Source organism: Monomorium pharaonis, chromosome 5, assembly GCF_013373865.1.
Source record: "Monomorium pharaonis isolate MP-MQ-018 chromosome 5, ASM1337386v2, whole genome shotgun sequence".
Lineage (NCBI taxonomy): Eukaryota > Metazoa > Arthropoda > Insecta > Hymenoptera > Formicidae > Monomorium > Monomorium pharaonis.
This window is the reverse complement of record NC_050471.1, coordinates 11078563-11098206: the sequence shown is the minus strand read 5'-3', so window position 1 is coordinate 11098206 and position 19644 is coordinate 11078563. Positions and strand designations below refer to the sequence as shown.

The following is a 19644-nucleotide window of genomic DNA, read 5'->3' as shown; positions in this document are numbered from 1 at the left end:
TAGATTAACTTTAATCTCGGTTTAATTTACTTGTTATCTTATTCTAGTTCCAAAAATTAGAAAGAGATAAAGAATAAGTTAATTCAAGATTAAAGTTAATCTACGTTGGTAGAAATAAGCCATAGCAATAAAAAGATTACACATAGAAGCGATGATAATTTATTAAATTGACATATCACGTAAATACATTATAATTTCACTTACATTACCCGTACCTCGAGAAATATATTTAGAGATCTTTAGAGATCTGCTACTTAGTTATATAGACAACTTTATGTCTTTAGCGAAAATAAATGTACATTTTACAAGCAAATAATCTCTTCCTGATAAGTTAAACATTAGAATATATTTAAAAATTGCATTATATTTTTTGTCTTATACTATCTGTTGCACATAACGTCGATTTTTTGTTATAAAACATATCTTAGTATTATTGTATAATTATTAGATGGTCACTCTTATATAATTACATTGTTAAGAGTGCCAGAGAAATCTACATTATAAATATATATAACAATGAAAAAAACATTTCAAATAGGACACTTCGATTCAGAGGGAACTTCTCCATCTGTGGAAATATCCTCTACAGTGAGAGCAAGAATTTGCTCACAAACGCGTTTATAAACCCATGCATCACCTTTTAGTCTTTTTCGACGAATGCCGACTAAACGTTTACCATTCGGACCGATCTCCAAAAGACAGACTTCCAGTTCGAAGGAACAAGAATTCTGCGAGGAAATCGATTTGGACGAATCTTTCTTCTCTTCAGTAAAAGATTCTTCAGTTTCCCCTTGCAAAATAAATCTACAACATATGTTTCTCAATAAAACAATGATATAAAAAACAGAATGAGTACTCAAGATGAAATTATAATTACCCTTTCTGGCGGCACATTATACCCTTTTGTCGAAGCGCTCGTCGTAATTTCGAGAGGACATGTTTTGGACAACCACTGCATGTTGCGGATACATTAGAAAGGCCCTTTAATAATAAAATAAAATTTATCTTTATTTTATAACAGATATAAACTTCTTATGTTTTTCTATAATTTAAGATGTGAAATGTACCTTTCCCGACAATACAGTTGGTTCATCGGGATCAGTGTTTTCGTTCTTCACTCGCCTTTTCGGTGTAAGAACACACCTTACCCGATTCAACCCTCGCTCTAAGCCCATGATAACTTTTCTTGCACTACCAGGTGTAGATGTTTGGGAAACTCTAAAAACATCACATTTTTAAATATCGTCTTTGTTATATTATTTTCATGTTACTCATATGCTTACTTGGAATCTGGCGTTGAGGATTGTGTTGGAGTAGCTGATCTATGTTCAGATGGTTTCTTTGCTGGAACTACAGTAATATTATAAAAACCAATTGTAAACATAATTTCAATATCATTTATGTATTATTACCAAACCAATGTACAAATATATAGAATTATTGAAATATATTATACTTTTCTGAGTGAAAAGGATTCAAATACAAAGGTGCTTGAGGAATAGTATATCTTCAAAGGAGTTTTGTGGCAGGATTCTTGTACACGGAAATTCTTAAGTCCAAATTGCGTTTGTTAGCAAGTCATTGCTCTTCTCAAGGTAATTATCTGCTTTTCGCGCGACTACTGTAATTTATCGCAGTCGAGAACTTTCATTAAAGTTTCTAATTAGGTGGTGTTAGCATCACCTAATTAGAAGTAAACTTTAGAAAATGTACTATGGAATTAACTACGGCTGCAACGCGTTTGATAAACACATACACATATTTATTAATACGCGAAAAATCGGGAGGATAAAATCATAATACTTCAATAAAAATTACAGATTTTGTTTATAAAAAACAATAAATAGTAAAAGAATTAGGATGTTAGATGTTATGTAGTGTAAAAAAATATTAAAATCATAAAAATATTATAGTATAAAATACTTACCGGGCGATGATACATCATCACAGTCTCTACTTCGTAATCTTTTCCTTGTCGATATGCATGGTTCTACAAAGTTGTTTTCATTTTTTTTAGGCAAGACATCGTAAGTGACATCAATCGTTGGAGATTGCTCGTTGTTTATTCTATTTCTTGGAGAATGATCAAGTTTGGTTATGAAATTCTTGACTATTATTTCACGTTGTAGAAAATTTGTGCCGTTCTATAATGAAAACAAAGTATGAATTAAATCCTGAATAATACAAATTTTATATTAAAAAGGTTTCTTCTTACTTACTGTTTCTTGTTTAAAATGAGGCCTTGACGTAGATGTTATTTTCAATGCCAGTCCACGCAATTTTCTGTCAAGTAACAACAAATATGTAGCTGTTCTATAATCAGTTCTATCACTCTGTACAAGTTTTTTCCATATATCTGTATTGTTCATACCGCAAATGGCAGACATTGTACCCAGTACTTCATCATCTTTTTCAAACTAGATGTTAACATTTTAAAAAATTATATAAAATTAGGAAATCTAAAGCACTATAAAATCTATTTTTCTGCACCAAAAAAATCCTTACTTCTGTTCTATGAATAAATGATATAGATTTCAGAGAATTTCCTGTAACCCATGGATGACAACATAATTCGTGAATAGTGATTCTCTTTGCCGGGTCAATTTGTAACATTGACTTGATGAGCATTTTACTATTATTAGACAACCAATATGGTTCCTCATATTTACCACTCTGTAATAAATGTAATTTATATAATTGTGTTGTAATTTACAGGTGATAATTGTAGAACTTACAAGTATCTTTTTGTATAAAGTTTCTAAATTATTGTCATCAAAAGGCAAAAAACCACACAGTAGAGCATAAAGAAGGACTCCCATACTCCAGATATCTACTTCTGAACCTATAAAAGATTTGATATCTTAAATATTAAATTCCAGAAAAATGTTGAAAGCATTTTAAAAACTATTTACCTAGATATTTTTTTCCCATTATGAGCTCTGGTGCAGCATATGTAGGAGAACCGCAAGAGGTATATAAATGTGCCTGAATTCCCATCTTGGGTTTTGCGCACAATCCAAAATCAATTAACTTTAAATTCTCATCTTTATCGAGTAAAACATTCTCCTGATAAGAAAAAAAAAAATAAATAATCCTATGCAAATATAATAATTTAAAAAATAAAAAATGTATTTACTGGCTTCAGATCTCTATGAGCATATCCTAAATTATGCATGTATGCAACAGCAGAAACTATCTGACAAAAAAATTTGCGCGAATCAGATTCTGGCAATCTATTTTTCTCCACTGTAATACAAATATGATATCTCATTAATATTCATAGGTCTCGAAGACAACATTTTTTGTCATATGTAACGTTACCTATATGGTCAAACAGTTCTCCACCAGAACAATATTCCATCACCATAAAGTAATGACTGTCTGTTTCTATCACTTGATACAGTCTACAAATATGTTTATGCAATAGGGTCTTAAGTGCCTCCACTTCGATCTTTACCCTTGGCAAGTCTTCCTAGAATAAAAAACTGCATAATAAATACTTTAATGCATAAGAGGCAGAGAGAAGCCGTCTTTTAAAAATGACATAAATAATTAACTCCACTTACGCCTAATGCAGTCTTCTCCATAATCTTGATAGCAACCTTTTCGCCGGTAGCGACATGAGTAGCGAGTTTGACTTTGGCAAAGCCACCGCTACCGATCGTTTTCTCCAGCTCGTATAATCCTTTCAGGGCGGTGTATCGCACCATCGTCGAGCTCGGCACAAGATGTACGGATCGTAAACGCCGACAATGTAACACGGCCTCGCCTTGCCCTGATCGCACCTGATCACCGCAGCAACTTTCAAACCGTAGTTTCCTAACGTAAACAACTTTCGACGGCCAATCAAGATCTCGCTCGTCCGCTTTCTTTATCCCAGTGGTGCCATTCGTAAACACGAAATGAGTAATCGCTAAACGTCAAATAACTACGTCGATTCTGAAGGGAGCGATCGATAAAACAGATTTCTACGTCACTATTTACCCACAAAGTGAATATCAAATACAAAACAGGTAGGAAATCGCTTTAACTCGTGCCAATATTCGCAACATATATATAAGATCATATGAGATAGACGTTTTTTTTTGTATAAAAAATGGCGGCGATCATCTGACAGATGGTTTGTCTGATCTGTCAGTGCGTGAAATGTTTCGAGTTTTCGAAATGATTTGTCGTTTTGTTTAGAAACATTGCATTGACGAATAATGGCACAATATTTCCGAGTGTGCAAACCCGAAATTTGTTGCGTAACCAGAAGTTATGGAACTTGGAGGTTAGAATCTTATTGTCACGCATTACATCACAATTGCTGTTAAACAATGAACCTGTTTTTTTTAGCTAGCCACTTTTTGTACTCTCACAATTCTTTTCTTTTTTTTGCCTTCTTCTAATTTATGGAATATAAATATTTATCTCATTTTGAGTACAAAAATGTCATTCTGCTAAAAGAAACGGATCTAATTTCTTATTGTTGTTAATGTAGCGTTCCTTTTAAAGGTGCCAGCAGAATCATTATGAAATTTTAAACGTTTCTCCCGATGCATCACAGAAAGACATCAGACAAGCTTTTATCAGATTGTCGAAACAAGTATAAAACATTTTACATTATATGAATCAAACTATTAGGAAAATTTATTATATTTTTTTAATTAAATTTTTTTCAATAGTATTATGATAAGTATAACAGTATACTTTATTTGCTTTTACTGTTTTGTTTTAAATTATGTATATTTTCTTTTGCTAGCTGCATCCTGATACAAGTGGAAAACAAGGTCATTCTGATTTTGTGAGGTTGAATGAGGCATATAAGATTCTGGGAAAAGAAAATACGAGACGCCAATATGATTTTTATTTGAAATATAATAAATATAACCCATCTTATACATCTAATCCACACAATATGTAAGTTGATGTATTAGAATGATTCCTTATTAACTTTCCTTATTAACTGTCTATTCGTGGTCTCTCACACTTTTTAAATATAATGGTGGAAAGCAGAGGATTAAAGTTTAATTTGTTAGTTTTTTAACAATAAAAATAAATATATTTAAAACTTTATTTTTTACTTTACATAATAAATTAACAATCTACTAATACCTCAGGCCTCTCTCTCTCTCTCTCTCTCTCTCTCTCTCTCTCTCTCTCTCTCTCTCTCTCTCTCTCTCTCTCTCTCTCTCTCTCTCTCTCTCTCTCTCTCTCTCTCTCTCTCTCCCCCCCCCCCCTCTCCCTCTTTCTTTTTATATTAACCTTTATATTCTTTTTATATTTTCTTTTATATATTAACAATAATGGTTAAAACATAAGGGGTGGTTTCACAAGTCGATAGTACAGAATTAAAGTGGAAATAAAGGTACAGACTGAAATTTAACAAATGCTATTGTTTATTCAATGTAGGACTATTTTGGGGGGTCCTTTTGCGATTTGTGCTTTGATAAAAAAACCTGCAATTTTGTAGTTTTTTGATATTGATTTCTTGATTATTTAAATAAAATTACAATTCAGTGTTTACTTTTTGTAATGAAATTGATAGATTTTGTGTAATATTTGGTAAATAAATTATACATAATTAAGGAATTAATTTTTGTAATTGATTGTATATTGCACATAAATACATTATTTCAGGCGATATGGGAGTCAATGGGAATATGAAGTACGTACAGCAGGTGGACCATGGCCACCACCTCCGCAAAAGCCAAACGAATACTTTGGTCTTCTAATAGCCCTTGCATGTTTTGGATTAGGATTGCTACAAGTTAGTTTCATGCTCTATTCTATAAAAGTGCGGAAAGCAGTAATTTTGCGAAATACTCAAATAGAGTATGAATACCAACAAATTCGAAAAGCGGCACTTGTTAGACACAATAATCAATATACTATAAAAGATATTAATTCACCAGAAGATCTTAATGAGTACCTGAGTAAAGAGAGATAAAATTATTGACAAATATTAGCAAAAATTCTATTAAAAGTTAAAAAGTTATTAGAAATATCACTTATTAGAAATATCAGTGTTTTTCTTTTCGCTCCTTAGCCTTTTTCTTCTTAATATACTAAAAATAATAAATCCTACCACTGTAGGTTTTATACAGAGATGGTTTTGTGTACTTTTAAATTCTTTTTATAATAACTTTTTTATCTACCACAATAAAGAAAATTTAAAAACGTGAAACACTAAACCTATATAATGAAATTCCGAATGCTCTTTTCCAATATCTCAATTGTGTTGTTGAGAAAATTCTTATGACATAGTTTTTACACATATATAGCAAAGAAAAAGTTGCAATAATAAGAAAATTATTTTAACAGTATTGCAATATATTTTGCATATTTTACAATATATTTTGAATGTCACTACGAGAAAATAAAATTTACATTCTTTACATTTACAAATTTAAATTATATACATACATATTATTGATTACGTTTGCGTATAATAGGCAATTTTTGGCGATCGTTTGGTACATGTACCAAGGTTGATATTGGTAGGGATGGAGCTTATCTTGATACGATGTACCACTATCATGTACCACTATGAACGCTAAAACGGACTGGTTCTTTTCTCTTTTCTCATACCGCAGATTTGGAAAAAACTACCTTACTTCGTTGCAAGGTATAGCTGGTATCAACCAGAAATGTACCAAAATGGTTAGCCACGCCTTAACCAAAAAGTACCAAACACTCGAAAACGCTCTGGTACATATTGGTACACTTTGGTACATGTACCAAACGATCGCCAAAAATCGCCTAATAATATAACAATTTTATGCGCATGTTGACGTACCTATTCTATCGCAAATCTAATGGAGTTTTTCGAAATAACGTATTTACAATTATTAAATATTACATCATTTATATAATATTACACTTGTATGATATGTAATTTTTATATATGTATTGTACAGTAAGTTATAAAATGTTTTCACTTATTGCTCTTTTTATAATGCAGATTTTACCTATACATTTTGAATATAACATCCTATTGTCATTTTTTATATTAAATTTTCGCTCATTATAGTGATCAAATATAACTGTTTTTTGCATTCCATCCTTTTTACTCTATAATTTCTTCGCATATGTGGCAGCCGCTAAGTGAGGTGAGGCTGGTGAAAAAATTGGCTTTCCATCTTCATCCACGTAATCGCTATAATTAATCTTGTATATTTGCTCGAAACCAAGTCGTTCGCATATCTTAGCAGAAAATAAAGATGTACAATCTGCCCTAAGATAATGAAATCCTTGTTGCTTTGCGATTTCTCTGTAATTCATAAACAGATCAATAATATATCGCTGATCATTAAATGTATTTACCACTTGCATAGATCTCCAAACGTGATGTAGATGCTCAGATGATATTTACCCTGCTTTTTCTATGAGAGTTTTCGCGATACCCTTGCCTCGCCAATTTATGTCCACCGAAACTATTCTGACTTCTAAGACGTTGGAATCCCGAAATTGTCCAACCATATTTACACCTTTATCTAAGTGGTGTAATAATTTCAATATCTTTTTAAATTTTGCGTTTTTACATAATCGTATGTATTCTGGTTCTTCGTCTGACAGGGGACCCATTTTGCCTATAAAAAATAATTATAAATCTATCTACAACATGATTGACTTGTGTTAAAATATATTTAACATTTACACACACACACACACACACACACACACACACACACACACACACACACACACACACACACACACACACATATATATATATATATATATATATATATATAAAATAAAGATAATTTCCATTATACTATATAGATATATATTAATACATAATTATTAAGTTAAGGTAATTAACAGTTTTTCTTCCATGATTAATTGCAACTATAGACGGTTATTTTTAGCATTTTAAACAATTTTTTTTCAATTTTTTTATAGTTTTTAATATCTATTGAGAGCAAAATCGAGAAAATTTTAATAGACACGTATACATAATATTGCACGACGTGCATATTAGTCATACATCTTGCGATATTTTGCATATCTTAATTATATTAATTGCCGATGATAAGCCAATCATTAAATTAAGATATAATGTAGAAGTAATGTACAAATGTAACAAACATTAAAAAATCTTTATAAGTTTCTAATACATATTTAATTTATCTTATCATATAACAATTTAAATATTTTTTATAAAATGTTTCAATATTTCTGTGATGAAAAAACCAATTTTAACTTATTTAAATATTTATATGTAATAGCAATCCTGTTATCTAATGAAAATTATCAAGTATTTGAATATAGAGTTTCATTGTCTGAATACAAAACATAATATAGCTGTATTTCCAGTTTTTAATGATGGAATATTTTCTCGGCTCTTGTAGCCATGTGTTACGTGATACCTGTTTTTTTATGAACTTTGCAAATTAATAATTCCGCGTATTCAAAAGATGGAACAAATAATATCTGAATAGATCCAATTAATATATTTTTTATGTTCAGTTATAATATATAAGTTTATTTTTATCGGGTCGATAATATTTGTTTACTTGTAAATATAACAGTTTCTTAATCTTTTTATAAATATTTTACTTTTTTCTCTTTCTTTTATTAAAAAATGTTACTTTTTAAAGAATATTGCTAATTTTATCAGATATCTTCTTTTAATTTTTAACATTTTTGCAGCATTATTAGCGACTCACATATATATAATGCATAATTTTTTAATGTGGCTTTCGTGACTCTTAAGTATTTGTTGTTTGTGCACTTTAACGTAGATATTTATCAATAGATTACGTGATGTAATTATCTATTTCGAGTCGTAAACCGGTATCGGATAACTCACGGTATTATTCGAGATCCGTAACATTTTACGTAACATCGAACGGTATCATTGTATTTCTTTGATCTCTTCGTATGCATTTATTTGAATACAATTAAGAAACATTTAAAGTCACTGATCATTTTTGTATCTACTCAAACGAGATGACACATTTGTATTTCAAGAAGATAATGATATATGTACATTAAAAAAAATTTTTTATACAAATTATTAACAATTATGAAAAATTATACAATTTATTAACAAATATAAATATATTTATTTAAAAAAATAGCGATACACATGTATTAACAAATATAGTCGTTTTGATTGCAAATATTAGAGATTAAATAAACAAGAACTATATTTAATAAAATATTATAAATAATAAACAATTGTAAAATAATTTCAATATGTTTTTAATAAAATGACAATAAATATTTAATATTTTTATGCGGTAATTAAATTTATTTTCGCGCCATTCTTTTCTGAAAATATATAGAAAAGCGAATACTTATAAAACGAATAAAAATTTGACGTCACTACTTTACCGTTAAGCAGAACTCCAACAATTGTACCACTTGTAGAAACTGCCATTAGACTCAAGTTATTTTCGAGAGAGGAGTTACTGCAATACTCTTCTAGTTCCACGCATGTACTATCTTCACCCTCCGGAATCAATTGGATACTCTTATTGAGCGGCTCATCTCTGAAGAAGAATCTTCTCAGGAATTTCAGCACCCTTAATTTGTCATCCTTATTAATTATTTCGATGTGATAATCCATACCGCTGTTCGATCCGACAGCCGAATCGGCTAACTAAAATAGAATGAAAATACTGTGAAGCCTTACGAAAATTATTTAACATTTTTACAGTAGATTACAATATTACAATTTTTATACTTAGAAATTAATTTTTTTTATTATTTCTTCAGAAATTAAAAATATTATTAATTAATATTTTACGGAAACAGCAATTAATACGAAAGATTTTTGATGAGATTATCTGACAAATTATTGATATTACTGTTATTTGATGATTGATATATGTCTTATTTTAATTAGAGCTAACCGTTTAGGGTGTACATAGTTAACCAGAACATGAAACATGCGTCATGCAGTTCTGACAATAGGAAATGTAAATTCAGCGTAATTTGCGCGGAACGTTGTGACACGATCCTCGAGTCGAGGATTCGGGGGAGATACATGCCTTTCATACAAGGGAATGATGCGCCAGCTTATTATACCGCATGTCACGTGTCGAGACATGCGTGAGACATTCTCATTTATCCTATGCATTTTATCGTGATCGGTCATTACGCGGTCAACGTCACCCAACGCTAATTTGTCATTGATCTACTTCCAAGCAGTGATTTGTAAGAGTTGATAAGACCGCCTGTAAGCGGATACGATGTGCGTTTGGATACGACAGCTTTTCAAACAGTATGAATATTGAAAATAACATAGGATTAAAAATCCTCAGCAAAAGTAGGACGTTCGGACATTAAAAAAAAAATTTTTAATTAATTTTTTGGATGTTGCCTTTTGAGATGCTCATCTCGCTGCTACATGATGCATTATTTTAGACTGCGAGAACCTTGTAGAATGCAAAACTACTTTGCCTTGAATGTTACACTGTTATTGTCCGTATGTAATTTAAAATGTCTTCTGCTCACAAGTTATTTAATAACCTTTTGCTAAATTATAAACTAATCGCTTAATACGCTAATTTTTCAAAGTTAAGGGCACCGATGTCCGAGCATTATGTGTCATTACGTTTGTAGAATCGTGCGTTGTGAAGGCACATTATGAAGACGCGTTGTCATCACATTTGAGTTACGTCATGTCAAAGGGAGCGCGTCGTTACTTACATTAAAAGATCTTATGTATGGTTTCTTTGGACGTTATTAATAATCAGCATAATAATGTCTGATGTCCTACAATTACCGTGAGAAAATGATTATATCATCGCTCATTTACGTGTACATCATCACCAAGGCAAAAAATAAAATCCGTTTTGTCCCTCAGAGGAGTGTAATTTATTTTGAAGAAGAAATACCACGTTTGATAAAATATTGGAAACGATATCATTTTTATACAATCAAACATTTCGACGTGCGATAAATACATGCAAAAACATGTCTATTCGTTACGTAAAATAAAACAGCAATATTTCAATTATATTATATATAATATTAATATCGCAAATGCGTAATATATATGACGTAAATAATAAAGAACAAAGAAATAAGCTCTCGAGATAATGCTGTTGAATGTCACGTTCTTATACAAAAGAAAATATTGTTTATCTATCTATCCAATTGGACTTAAGAGATGTAATCTTTCCGTGTTTGTAGTTCTAAAAGCAGAGTCTTCAGAAATTACGTTTCTTTCAAATTTTATGTAAAGCGTTTCGACATATTACACCAAATTCAAACGTCAATTCGGTTTCTAAAGAGTCACAATTAATACTTGTGCATTATCACTTCAATTTTTGTTTTCGTTTAACTTGTCCATTTAACTTCTTACCGAATATCTCGGAATCTTCGGTGCATCTTTCGCAAAATTGGTGGTGGTTTTGCCGCTGTCGATGCGAATCGCATCAATTCGATTTGGCGCGTGTATGTTCTCCATAGCGAATGATAAGATCTGTGAATTTTAGCGCACTTAAGCCGAGAGGTTCAGTGTACGAATTGCAAACAACAACTGTCGAAGCAAGTTCTTCAAGCGCTAACAACGCGATGCTCGGTTGTCGACGAGGTGGTAATCTAACACTGCGCATTGTAATAGAACGCCGTCAGTCTTATATACGCTTCGTAGGAGCAGCAGACGTTCTTGTAGGTTCAGGGACAGATAGATATAGTTTAGGATACTTAGGATCTCTTAGGTGACGTTCTCGTTTTTAATGTCGAAGAATTTATAATCAACCTTGAATCGACCCGCCATTATTGCATAATTATGCAGCTTTGTATAATTATACGTATTTTGCAGCGATTTATTATGTTAAACTGGATCTTATTTTTTTCCTTTAGTGGAAAACGTTACATTGCCAGAGACGGAACGAGAATATCAGATTAAATGAAAAGTCGAGGAATTAAGACGTCGTGGTCTGGTCTTTTTTCTATAATAAAGACCGCAAATCTATGCGCATAAAGTTTAATGTCAAGATCATTTTACGGCTTGCAATACAACAGAATTTCACGTTATCACTAGTGTCAGTACATGATATACTGTATACAGGTAAATATAATTCTGTCAATTTGCTATTTAAAACCTTAAAAGTACACAAATGCGCATACAAAATTTTATACGCGTGTTGCATACAAAATTAGAAAATAATTTCTATTTAACGTTATTGTTTTGTCATAGCACAATGCAAGAAATATGGTGCATTTGCAAGAGATAATATGCCTACTTATTAATACATGTATTAATACTCAAACGTATTTGTCGTGTTACGTACGCGCGTGAACATATTTTAAATAATAAATTTTAACTTTAGTAAATTATTTTTAAACTCAATCTTAAACATTGGAATGCAGCGAACAGTAGAAAAATATTGATTTCTTATTTGGTTTCCGATGGTACCAGGCGCAGATCGATATCGGAATCAGAATCGATCGAGCATAGGGTTACACCCTGAGACAAAACTTTCCTCCTCCACTAGGAAATAAGTTTGCGTAGGAGAAAAATGTAGAGGAAAATTAGGGGTATAAATAAGAGAATCAAAACGCTTAAGTAGCTTAGTCTTTTCTTGTCTTGTCTTAGTCTTAATTTTGTCAGAGAGTCTGTAGTCAGTAACTAAGTCGATCAACCAGCAGTCTTGTTATTAAATCTTAGTTTTTTACGACTCTGCTAATCTGCAGTTAGCCTGTAGCGTCACCCGGGTCTAAAACCTTAGGGTTTGTTGTTTCGAAATCAGTTTTCGAAATAAAGGTAATTAACTTCACTTTTCTTTTAAAGATTATTTAGAATTCCCTTGCTAAATTCTGTTGCTGCCATTTGTGGCCATTTGTGGCAACAGTTCTAATCTTAACACTGTCGCTGCCGAGAGTGTAGAGGCAGATCTTTCGGGTCCTGTCGCTGACGTAAGCGTTGCAACATATCGTCTAAATCCTGTCTCTGCCCAAAGCGTGGCAATAGAGAATTTAAATCCATCTCCTAAATATTTAGATGCCCAAAAATGGAGGTAAACGTGTGAGAATTAAAAGATTGAGATATCAAATTAATCAAGCTATAATCACGATTCTTCGATGTTAATAGCAGAATTAGATAAACTTCTGACTTAAACTTCTGAAAAACCTTTTGAACAAAACGAATATAAACTTATTTAAATTGACCTTCCTGATTCATTAAAATATAAACTTAAAAAGATTAATTTTGAAATTAACTTTCCGCACTTTAAAACTATTAAGAAATCGGATCCTCGTTATCGAGCTTATAAGATTTGTTATCTTTTTGGTGAAGAGTAATTAACCTCAAACTTGTCCATTCTCGGGTAAATTATTTAAATGTATTAACCCAAAACGGACAATTAAATTAGAACGTGACAATTGATATAAGGAGATTAGTCGGCATCGAAAAGCGATTGAATCAAGATTAATATTTATTTTGTATTTGACAAATGAATTCAATGGACTGTTGGACTTGCTAATTTTTTGCTGAAAAATAATACTTATGTTTAACGAGCGAAGATAACTAAAAGTAGCTTCATCACAATTTAATAAACCTTCATATAATTTAAATTATAATAATCGAACGCAATTATTGCCTATTGTAATTTATATTAATAGAAATTGAATTTAATTTCTCATAAATGTATGTCTTTACTGAACATTTTTATGATGCTTTGTGCTAAAATTATTTACGCCTTTACACGAGCAATTTTGCTTTTATGAAGAACGGAACCAAAGACAATGCAAATTGTTCTGTCGATCTATTGACTCGATGAAGGTCACCAATAATCGTAAACGTACAATCGTATTTGGAATTGGTCATGATACCTTGACGACCATGATATGAATTGCGTAGTTCAAGACTTCTTTTCCTAAATATGTATGATTAGTTTTCTTAAATATGTATGATTAGTTTATTTGACGAGATGAGCTAAAGAATATAGCGTAAAGGTAAGTATAATATCTGTTTTTAAATTAACATTACGATATAAATATATATTAAGACTGAAAATGTATATTAAGGCCAATTTATGCAAAACTCTTAAAAACATGTTAACTATAACGTCCAATCAATAAAAGTCTCTAAAATTTAAATTAAACTTTTATTACACTGAGAAATAAGTTAATTTATTAATTTGACTAAATTTTTTAACTTGATTAAATTTCTTCAATTCAACTATTTCAGTTAAATAATAAATAATTAAATTGAAGTTCGAGTATTTTATGTATTTAAGTTACATGCATAAATGCTTGAACTGACGAAATTTAATCAAATTAACAACATTTTTTCTCAGTGTATTAACAGAAAAGTAAGAAAAGTACGAAAGAATTATTGCACACGGTTACACATTTATTAGCATATTTTACAACAATTGCAACAACTTCTAGCGATTCTTACTTAAATGCAATTCTTTCTTTAAAAAAACAAATAATTTAATAATAAATAGATGTACTTCATATTTTATCTGCTTTTTCCTACATAAAATTACAATAAAAATATGGCAATGCCTATGACTTGTATGCGTTACTTGTTAACATAGAAAATTTTTTGCGAACCACAAAATTGATTTTTGCAATAAAAAAATCAACTGTATATCGTTTATCTTCTATAATTATTGGCAAGTTAAATATACCTTCCATTCTCATTCTAAACGATCAACATTTAATATCACTTAGCTACTCAATGATTTAAATCGTATGAAGGTGCAGCGACAATTACAAAGCATCTTCATGGCCACAGTGTGCGTTCGTATCGCGTGTCCTTTGATTGCAGTATTCGATAAGCTACACAATCGATAAACGATCGACAATGAAATATAACGGCCTCAATAAAATAATTTCCTAAGCATTCCCCGCCTTTCAAATCGCACGCGGTAGCAAATTGAACAAACATTAGCAACTACAGTTAGTTTCCGTGTTCAATGGAAAGAGAGGACAGAATGGATGGTGAATGGTGAGGTTTTATTGTACAAAGGATTACTCAATAGGAATCTTTTAGAATAGATTTATTAGTAGGATAAAAAAACTATCCTTGAAGCGCAGGGTGAATTGTGTGATTCAATCATTTTGAATACTATAATATTGTTGTGGAGATCAATTCAAATTTTTGTTGCCTCGAATTATTTTATGCGATCGAGCTAATAAACCATTGTATTTTTATTACTATATCTTTACGCGAACAGTATTCATTTTTGGATATCATATTTATCGTGCTTGATGCTGGATTGGCATAGAATTCAGTCGCTATGTACCGATATCAAATATCTATCTGTTAAATTCGTGATATGTAAATTAACTATAATTAACTAAAATTAACAAAGATCATGAATAGATAATACAAAAAATTGATAATATTTACTAAAAAATGCATGTGGCAATCGAATAATAAATTTCGAGTAATAAAAATATTGTTAGTGTCAAAAAAGGAGAACAAAAAATAATAATGTAAGGATCAGTCATGGAAATTACACTTATAATTTTTGAATTATAATTAAATCAAATCAAATTTCGATAAAAGTGATTGTTTTGATGTCCCTGAAATAGAAATAATCGACTTTGGCTTTAATCAAACGGCAATTACTGATTGGAAAGGTTAACTTTACGATGTTGTTTACGACGATTTATTGGAATACCTTCGGCGTTTAATGAAAAAACAGTTCCGTCGTAGACCATCTTATTGCCTACGACGTTAAGTACTATGTATATTTTGATAAAACTGTTTTATGAGCCTTGAGTCGCAAACTTTAAATGAATGGTCAATCAAAGAGAGTTACTATCGTTTACTATCAAGTGCACATGTCATTTATTATGCACGATTTTTCAGAAAAAATGGGGAGCGCTTTCAATAGTACCTTTTACATGCATTATTAGTAAAAATTCCTTTTACTAATAAAAGTGTGCATACTGTGTGGAAGAAAATTGAATCGTATCAACACAGAATCTAGTCGTATCTCTTCTGTTATTGTGGGAATTTAATTACTCGTATACTCAGCTATTAGCTTTCATTAATTCAACTGCAACTATCTTGAAAAAAATAATAAATCTAAATTATTATCAAAAAGATTAAAGTACTCAAAAAAAGTACATCAAATGGAATATCGCTTTCAGTCTATTAAATTTTTCTTTTTTAATAAATCAAAACTTACAATAAAAATAATGTCGCATTATATTAAACGTGTCAACAAATTATTCTTGACGTAACACGATCTTCTATAAAGCTTGATTTACTTTGTGTAATTGAAGGTTACAGTCGTATAACGAATCAATTATTTTAATAATTTAATTTACTTACGAGATTGCATTTCAACTTTTAATTTGTTAGTAAACTGTTGAATAAAATTTCATGGAGATCATTGATATTGTTTTCACTAAAATTAAATCAAACTTAATCTTCAGTAAATCAGTTACCGAAACATTAACACATATAGTAACTATATAGAAAATAAATCTATTGCCCGTATGTTCTTTAAAACATTTATAAATTTATCGAATCTTGTTAGGATTATTTCGCGAGTTAATATTGACATTAGATTGCATGTACGCTGCAGGAATTAAACTGTTTACTAGACAGGCTGACGCGACAATGTAAACGCGCGTAAATGGGAAAAAGAAACAAATAATATACATCATGATAAGAGTCTGCGTGGGTGTTTTCAAAATAAACTAATTCTTCTATTTAGTCAGAAACGAGGCTAATAAAAAAATCAATTTTTGGTATTTTATCAAATTTTTTATCCTTCTCTCCTCTCTCTCTCTCTCTCTCTCTCTCTCTCTCTCTCTCTCTCTCTCTCTCTCTCTCTCTCTCTCTCTCTCTCTCTCTCTCTCGTTCAAATAAATGTGTGTTTAATGCTGCATTAAAAAACGATGATTTTTGCTCTACTGACTCAAGTTGTTTATCAAATAAATTTATAGATATTTAACTCAAAAGATAACGCCCATGTTTGTTATATATAATATTCTTTTAAATATATTATTTCATGCTTTGTTATGAATGTAATATACAAACACTACGCATACAAAACACTTCATATTTTTATTACATATTTGCATGCACCAAAATTTTAAAATTACATTTAATCGTATCGTGTATTTGTATTAAAAATAATCAAATTTATTCGAAACTTGTAAAACTTAATAGTGAGTGATTACGTGACGCGGAAAATTTGTCCAAATGAAACGCGATGATTATCTGTTTTCATGTATATCACACGCGATCTTCACGCGAGCGTGCATTACGTTGCATCAGAATGAAATATCCTTTACCCACTCGATTGCACCTGCAACTACAGCGGACAGCCTCGCATTACGTCGTTCCGCTTCTGTTACTTTAGACAGTTTAGACTCTAGAGTCTAACGCTCTATCTTATACATTGGTGCACGCTATTACATACGTGCACGAAGATGCGGATTTGTAATCCTGGTCAGCACGGAACAATTTCGCGCAACAATTTCGTGCATTCATCGAAAACGACTTAGCAAAATAGAGATACGAAGCAATCGCGCACGATTCTAATAGTCCATCGCACAACCGAATGTTTGTTATTACACTGAACTATTATTGGCGCATGGTCGTCATAGAGATATCGATGCAATTGCTACGGTTTGCTTGGCGGCTTAGGTTCGAATGTGATAAAACGCTATCCATATCGTTCCATGAAAGAGGCATTAACATTTTACATAACGGAAATATTCCATTGCATAATCGCTGATTAGTTACCATTATCGTCGATATCTGGTATCTCAGATTTATCGAACTATCTCTTGTATAGAAATTTTTTTATTAATTCCAAATATATTCTTCTCTATTATTTACGGCGTCCTGTCTTTGTAATCACTTATATCATGTATATTTTGAAAAACTTGAAAAATTAATCTTTTAGTTTTCATTAAGGAATGATTGACTATATTAAACTGATCATAAATATATAATAAAAGTATAATGTATCTCTATACTGTATTATCTTATCGCGATCTCAACACATAGTGCTCACAATTGATTGTCAATACGTAAAAATGAAATCTGATTAAGTCTGACATAAATGGACAATCTAGTAATATTTGCGAGATTTGTTTAACTCATCACAATCTTTAAGCATTATACATTTGTAGCTGAAATATATTGTTTCTTTAAGAATAAAGTACATTTTTTAAAAATTAAATAAAAAGCTTACAATATATTCTTTTTTTACTTTTTTCAATTTTTCTTTACAATAATTCTATTTTTGAAATAACTATCTTCGTAATATATTCAGATTGTGATTTCATCTCGACTTGCTGCTTCGTATAGTACATAGGTATTCAGCCGAGGTTATTATTGGCATAGGCACTCACATGCGTGTTTCTTGCTATCTAAATTTAGAATTTTTGGTACTGTACAAAGATAAATATTATAATATTAAAGCTATAATAGTGTTTTATCTCTAAAAGGAACAACCGTGCATACTAGTAAATTATTTTTTTATATTAATATTATATTTCACAAATATCACGTACATTTATAATAATGACTATTGATTTAACTGATCCATATTTTCTCTTTCATTATCATTAAAACAAAACAATTATCATCTAAATATCATTTACATTTAAATAAAAATATATAACTTATCATCAAACAAATATTTATGTGTTGTAAATTTTTATTTATTTTTGTTAGATAAGATTGTGCCTAATTATTTGTTTCAAAAGTAGCAACAGCAATAAAACATTTACAAGGTCAGCTTGTCATCAACTTACCTAGCTCGAATAATAGATACCAATTTTTTACAAAAATTATTAAGAATACGTATCCATGTTTTAATCTAAAAAGTTTATAATCAAATTATTTATAAAAAAATTTACTTAGGAATTCAACGAAGTGGAAGTCCTAATTATACGTCAAACCACGGTCTCGTGTGATGAAGAGAAAGATAAGGAACAACGAGCGAGCGGGTCCGACAAAACACTTGAAATAAATCGGAGAACTGCGACGCGTGCTCTCACTAAAAGCTGCATTCTATCTAGTTTATATTGTTTACTTGCTTGTTCAGAAGACCGGACATCCGTCAGTTTCTCGTGAATTCACCGGAAGGTGCGTACGACGTGGATGTTTCGTCCCCTTAACGTGTTACATCCAACTGTGCACTGACGGTACGAGGAGGATGATCGTGGATTAAGGGTCGTTACTATCCGGCAATACATATATAAACGTTCGAGCGAGACTCCCCCTAGTCTATTTTTCTATTAAATTTGATTACGGAACGAGATACGTGGCTATCAGTAATGGGAGTTCCATTGATACACTTAGGACGAGCTGTCAGCGCACGGGAGCACGTGTATTAACGAGCCCATTGTGGTACCATTTGATTCAATAACCGTTTGCGAGTGTATTCCGTAAAATCTTATACATATATTTTATCTCTTTACTTATCGGAAACCTATAACTTTGCATTGAATTTTTATCAATATCAAATACGTACATTCTTTGCGCGAATATTTAGAAACAAATTTGTAAAACAAATTTTTTGCGTGTAAAATATATGCAGCAGAAATAAATACCTTTAACTAAACGTCAGCGTTATCTCGAATCAGTCGATAAAAATACTGTCTAATTGATAGTTGCTGGTTTGCCTAGCGGATTTATAACAGTAATTCCGATAGACGTGTGTGATTAGTTACGTAAATTACTTTTGAGCGCACGTATAATTTAAATAG

General features: G+C 30.9%; 3 protein-coding genes across 4 annotated transcripts; 1 reads left to right on the top strand and 2 right to left on the bottom strand.

Moving 5' to 3' along the window:
* Positions 1 to 142: 142 nt before the first annotated feature.
* On the bottom strand, positions 143 to 3873 carry LOC105829700 (maternal embryonic leucine zipper kinase). Its single transcript, XM_012668741.3, has 12 exons — positions 3567 to 3873; positions 3322 to 3472; positions 3137 to 3246; positions 2913 to 3066; positions 2736 to 2842; positions 2506 to 2673; positions 2220 to 2417; positions 1928 to 2144; positions 1284 to 1350; positions 1068 to 1218; positions 878 to 981; positions 143 to 804 (listed from the first exon to the last, which is right to left on the bottom strand). The coding sequence occupies exons 1-12, from the start codon at positions 3708 to 3710 to the stop codon at positions 531 to 533; spliced, it is 1845 nt and encodes a 614-aa protein (XP_012524195.1). The 5' UTR covers positions 3711 to 3873; the 3' UTR covers positions 143 to 530.
* Positions 3874 to 4074: 201 nt separating this feature from the next.
* Positions 4075 to 6926, top strand: LOC105829699 (dnaJ homolog subfamily C member 4). Its single transcript, XM_012668740.3, has 4 exons — positions 4075 to 4273; positions 4498 to 4588; positions 4745 to 4902; positions 5623 to 6926. The coding sequence occupies exons 1-4, from the start codon at positions 4206 to 4208 to the stop codon at positions 5930 to 5932; spliced, it is 627 nt and encodes a 208-aa protein (XP_012524194.1). The 5' UTR covers positions 4075 to 4205; the 3' UTR covers positions 5933 to 6926.
* On the bottom strand, positions 6358 to 19122 carry LOC105838868 (dopamine N-acetyltransferase). Of its 2 annotated transcripts, XM_036286935.1 has the most exons (5): positions 18969 to 19095; positions 11306 to 11425; positions 9328 to 9595; positions 7358 to 7574; positions 6358 to 7255 (listed from the first exon to the last, which is right to left on the bottom strand). In XM_036286935.1, the coding sequence occupies exons 1-5, from the start codon at positions 18990 to 18992 to the stop codon at positions 7057 to 7059; spliced, it is 828 nt and encodes a 275-aa protein (XP_036142828.1). In that variant the 5' UTR covers positions 18993 to 19095; the 3' UTR covers positions 6358 to 7056. The 2 variants fall into 2 exon arrangements, with proteins under 2 accessions (XP_036142828.1, XP_036142829.1); XM_036286936.1 differs by lacking the exon at positions 11306 to 11425 and having other exon boundaries at positions 6366 to 7255; positions 18969 to 19122.
* Positions 19123 to 19644: the final 522 nt, after the last annotated feature.

Coding starts and splice junctions, on each gene's coding strand:
- LOC105838868 (XM_036286935.1), bottom strand. CDS start 18,992: ATGTCCGGTCTTCTGAACAAGCAA. Junction 9,596..11,305: donor CGAAGATTCCGAGATATTCG/GTAAGAAGTTAA, acceptor ATTCTATTTTAG/TTAGCCGATTCGGCTGTCGG. Junction 7,575..9,327: donor TGTTGGAGTTCTGCTTAACG/GTAAAGTAGTGA, acceptor TATTTTTTATAG/GCAAAATGGGTCCCCTGTCA.
- LOC105829699 (XM_012668740.3), top strand. CDS start 4,206: ATGGCACAATATTTCCGAGTGTGCAAACCCGAAATTTGTTGCGTAACC. Junction 4,589..4,744: donor TTATCAGATTGTCGAAACAA/GTATAAAACATT, acceptor TTCTTTTGCTAG/CTGCATCCTGATACAAGTGG. Junction 4,903..5,622: donor ACATCTAATCCACACAATAT/GTAAGTTGATGT, acceptor ACATTATTTCAG/GCGATATGGGAGTCAATGGG.
- LOC105829700 (XM_012668741.3), bottom strand. CDS start 3,710: ATGGTGCGATACACCGCCCTGAAAGGATTATACGAGCTGGAGAAAACG. Junction 3,247..3,321: donor AGAACTGTTTGACCATATAG/GTAACGTTACAT, acceptor TTTGTATTACAG/TGGAGAAAAATAGATTGCCA. Junction 2,418..2,505: donor CATTTATTCATAGAACAGAA/GTAAGGATTTTT, acceptor GTTAACATCTAG/TTTGAAAAAGATGATGAAGT.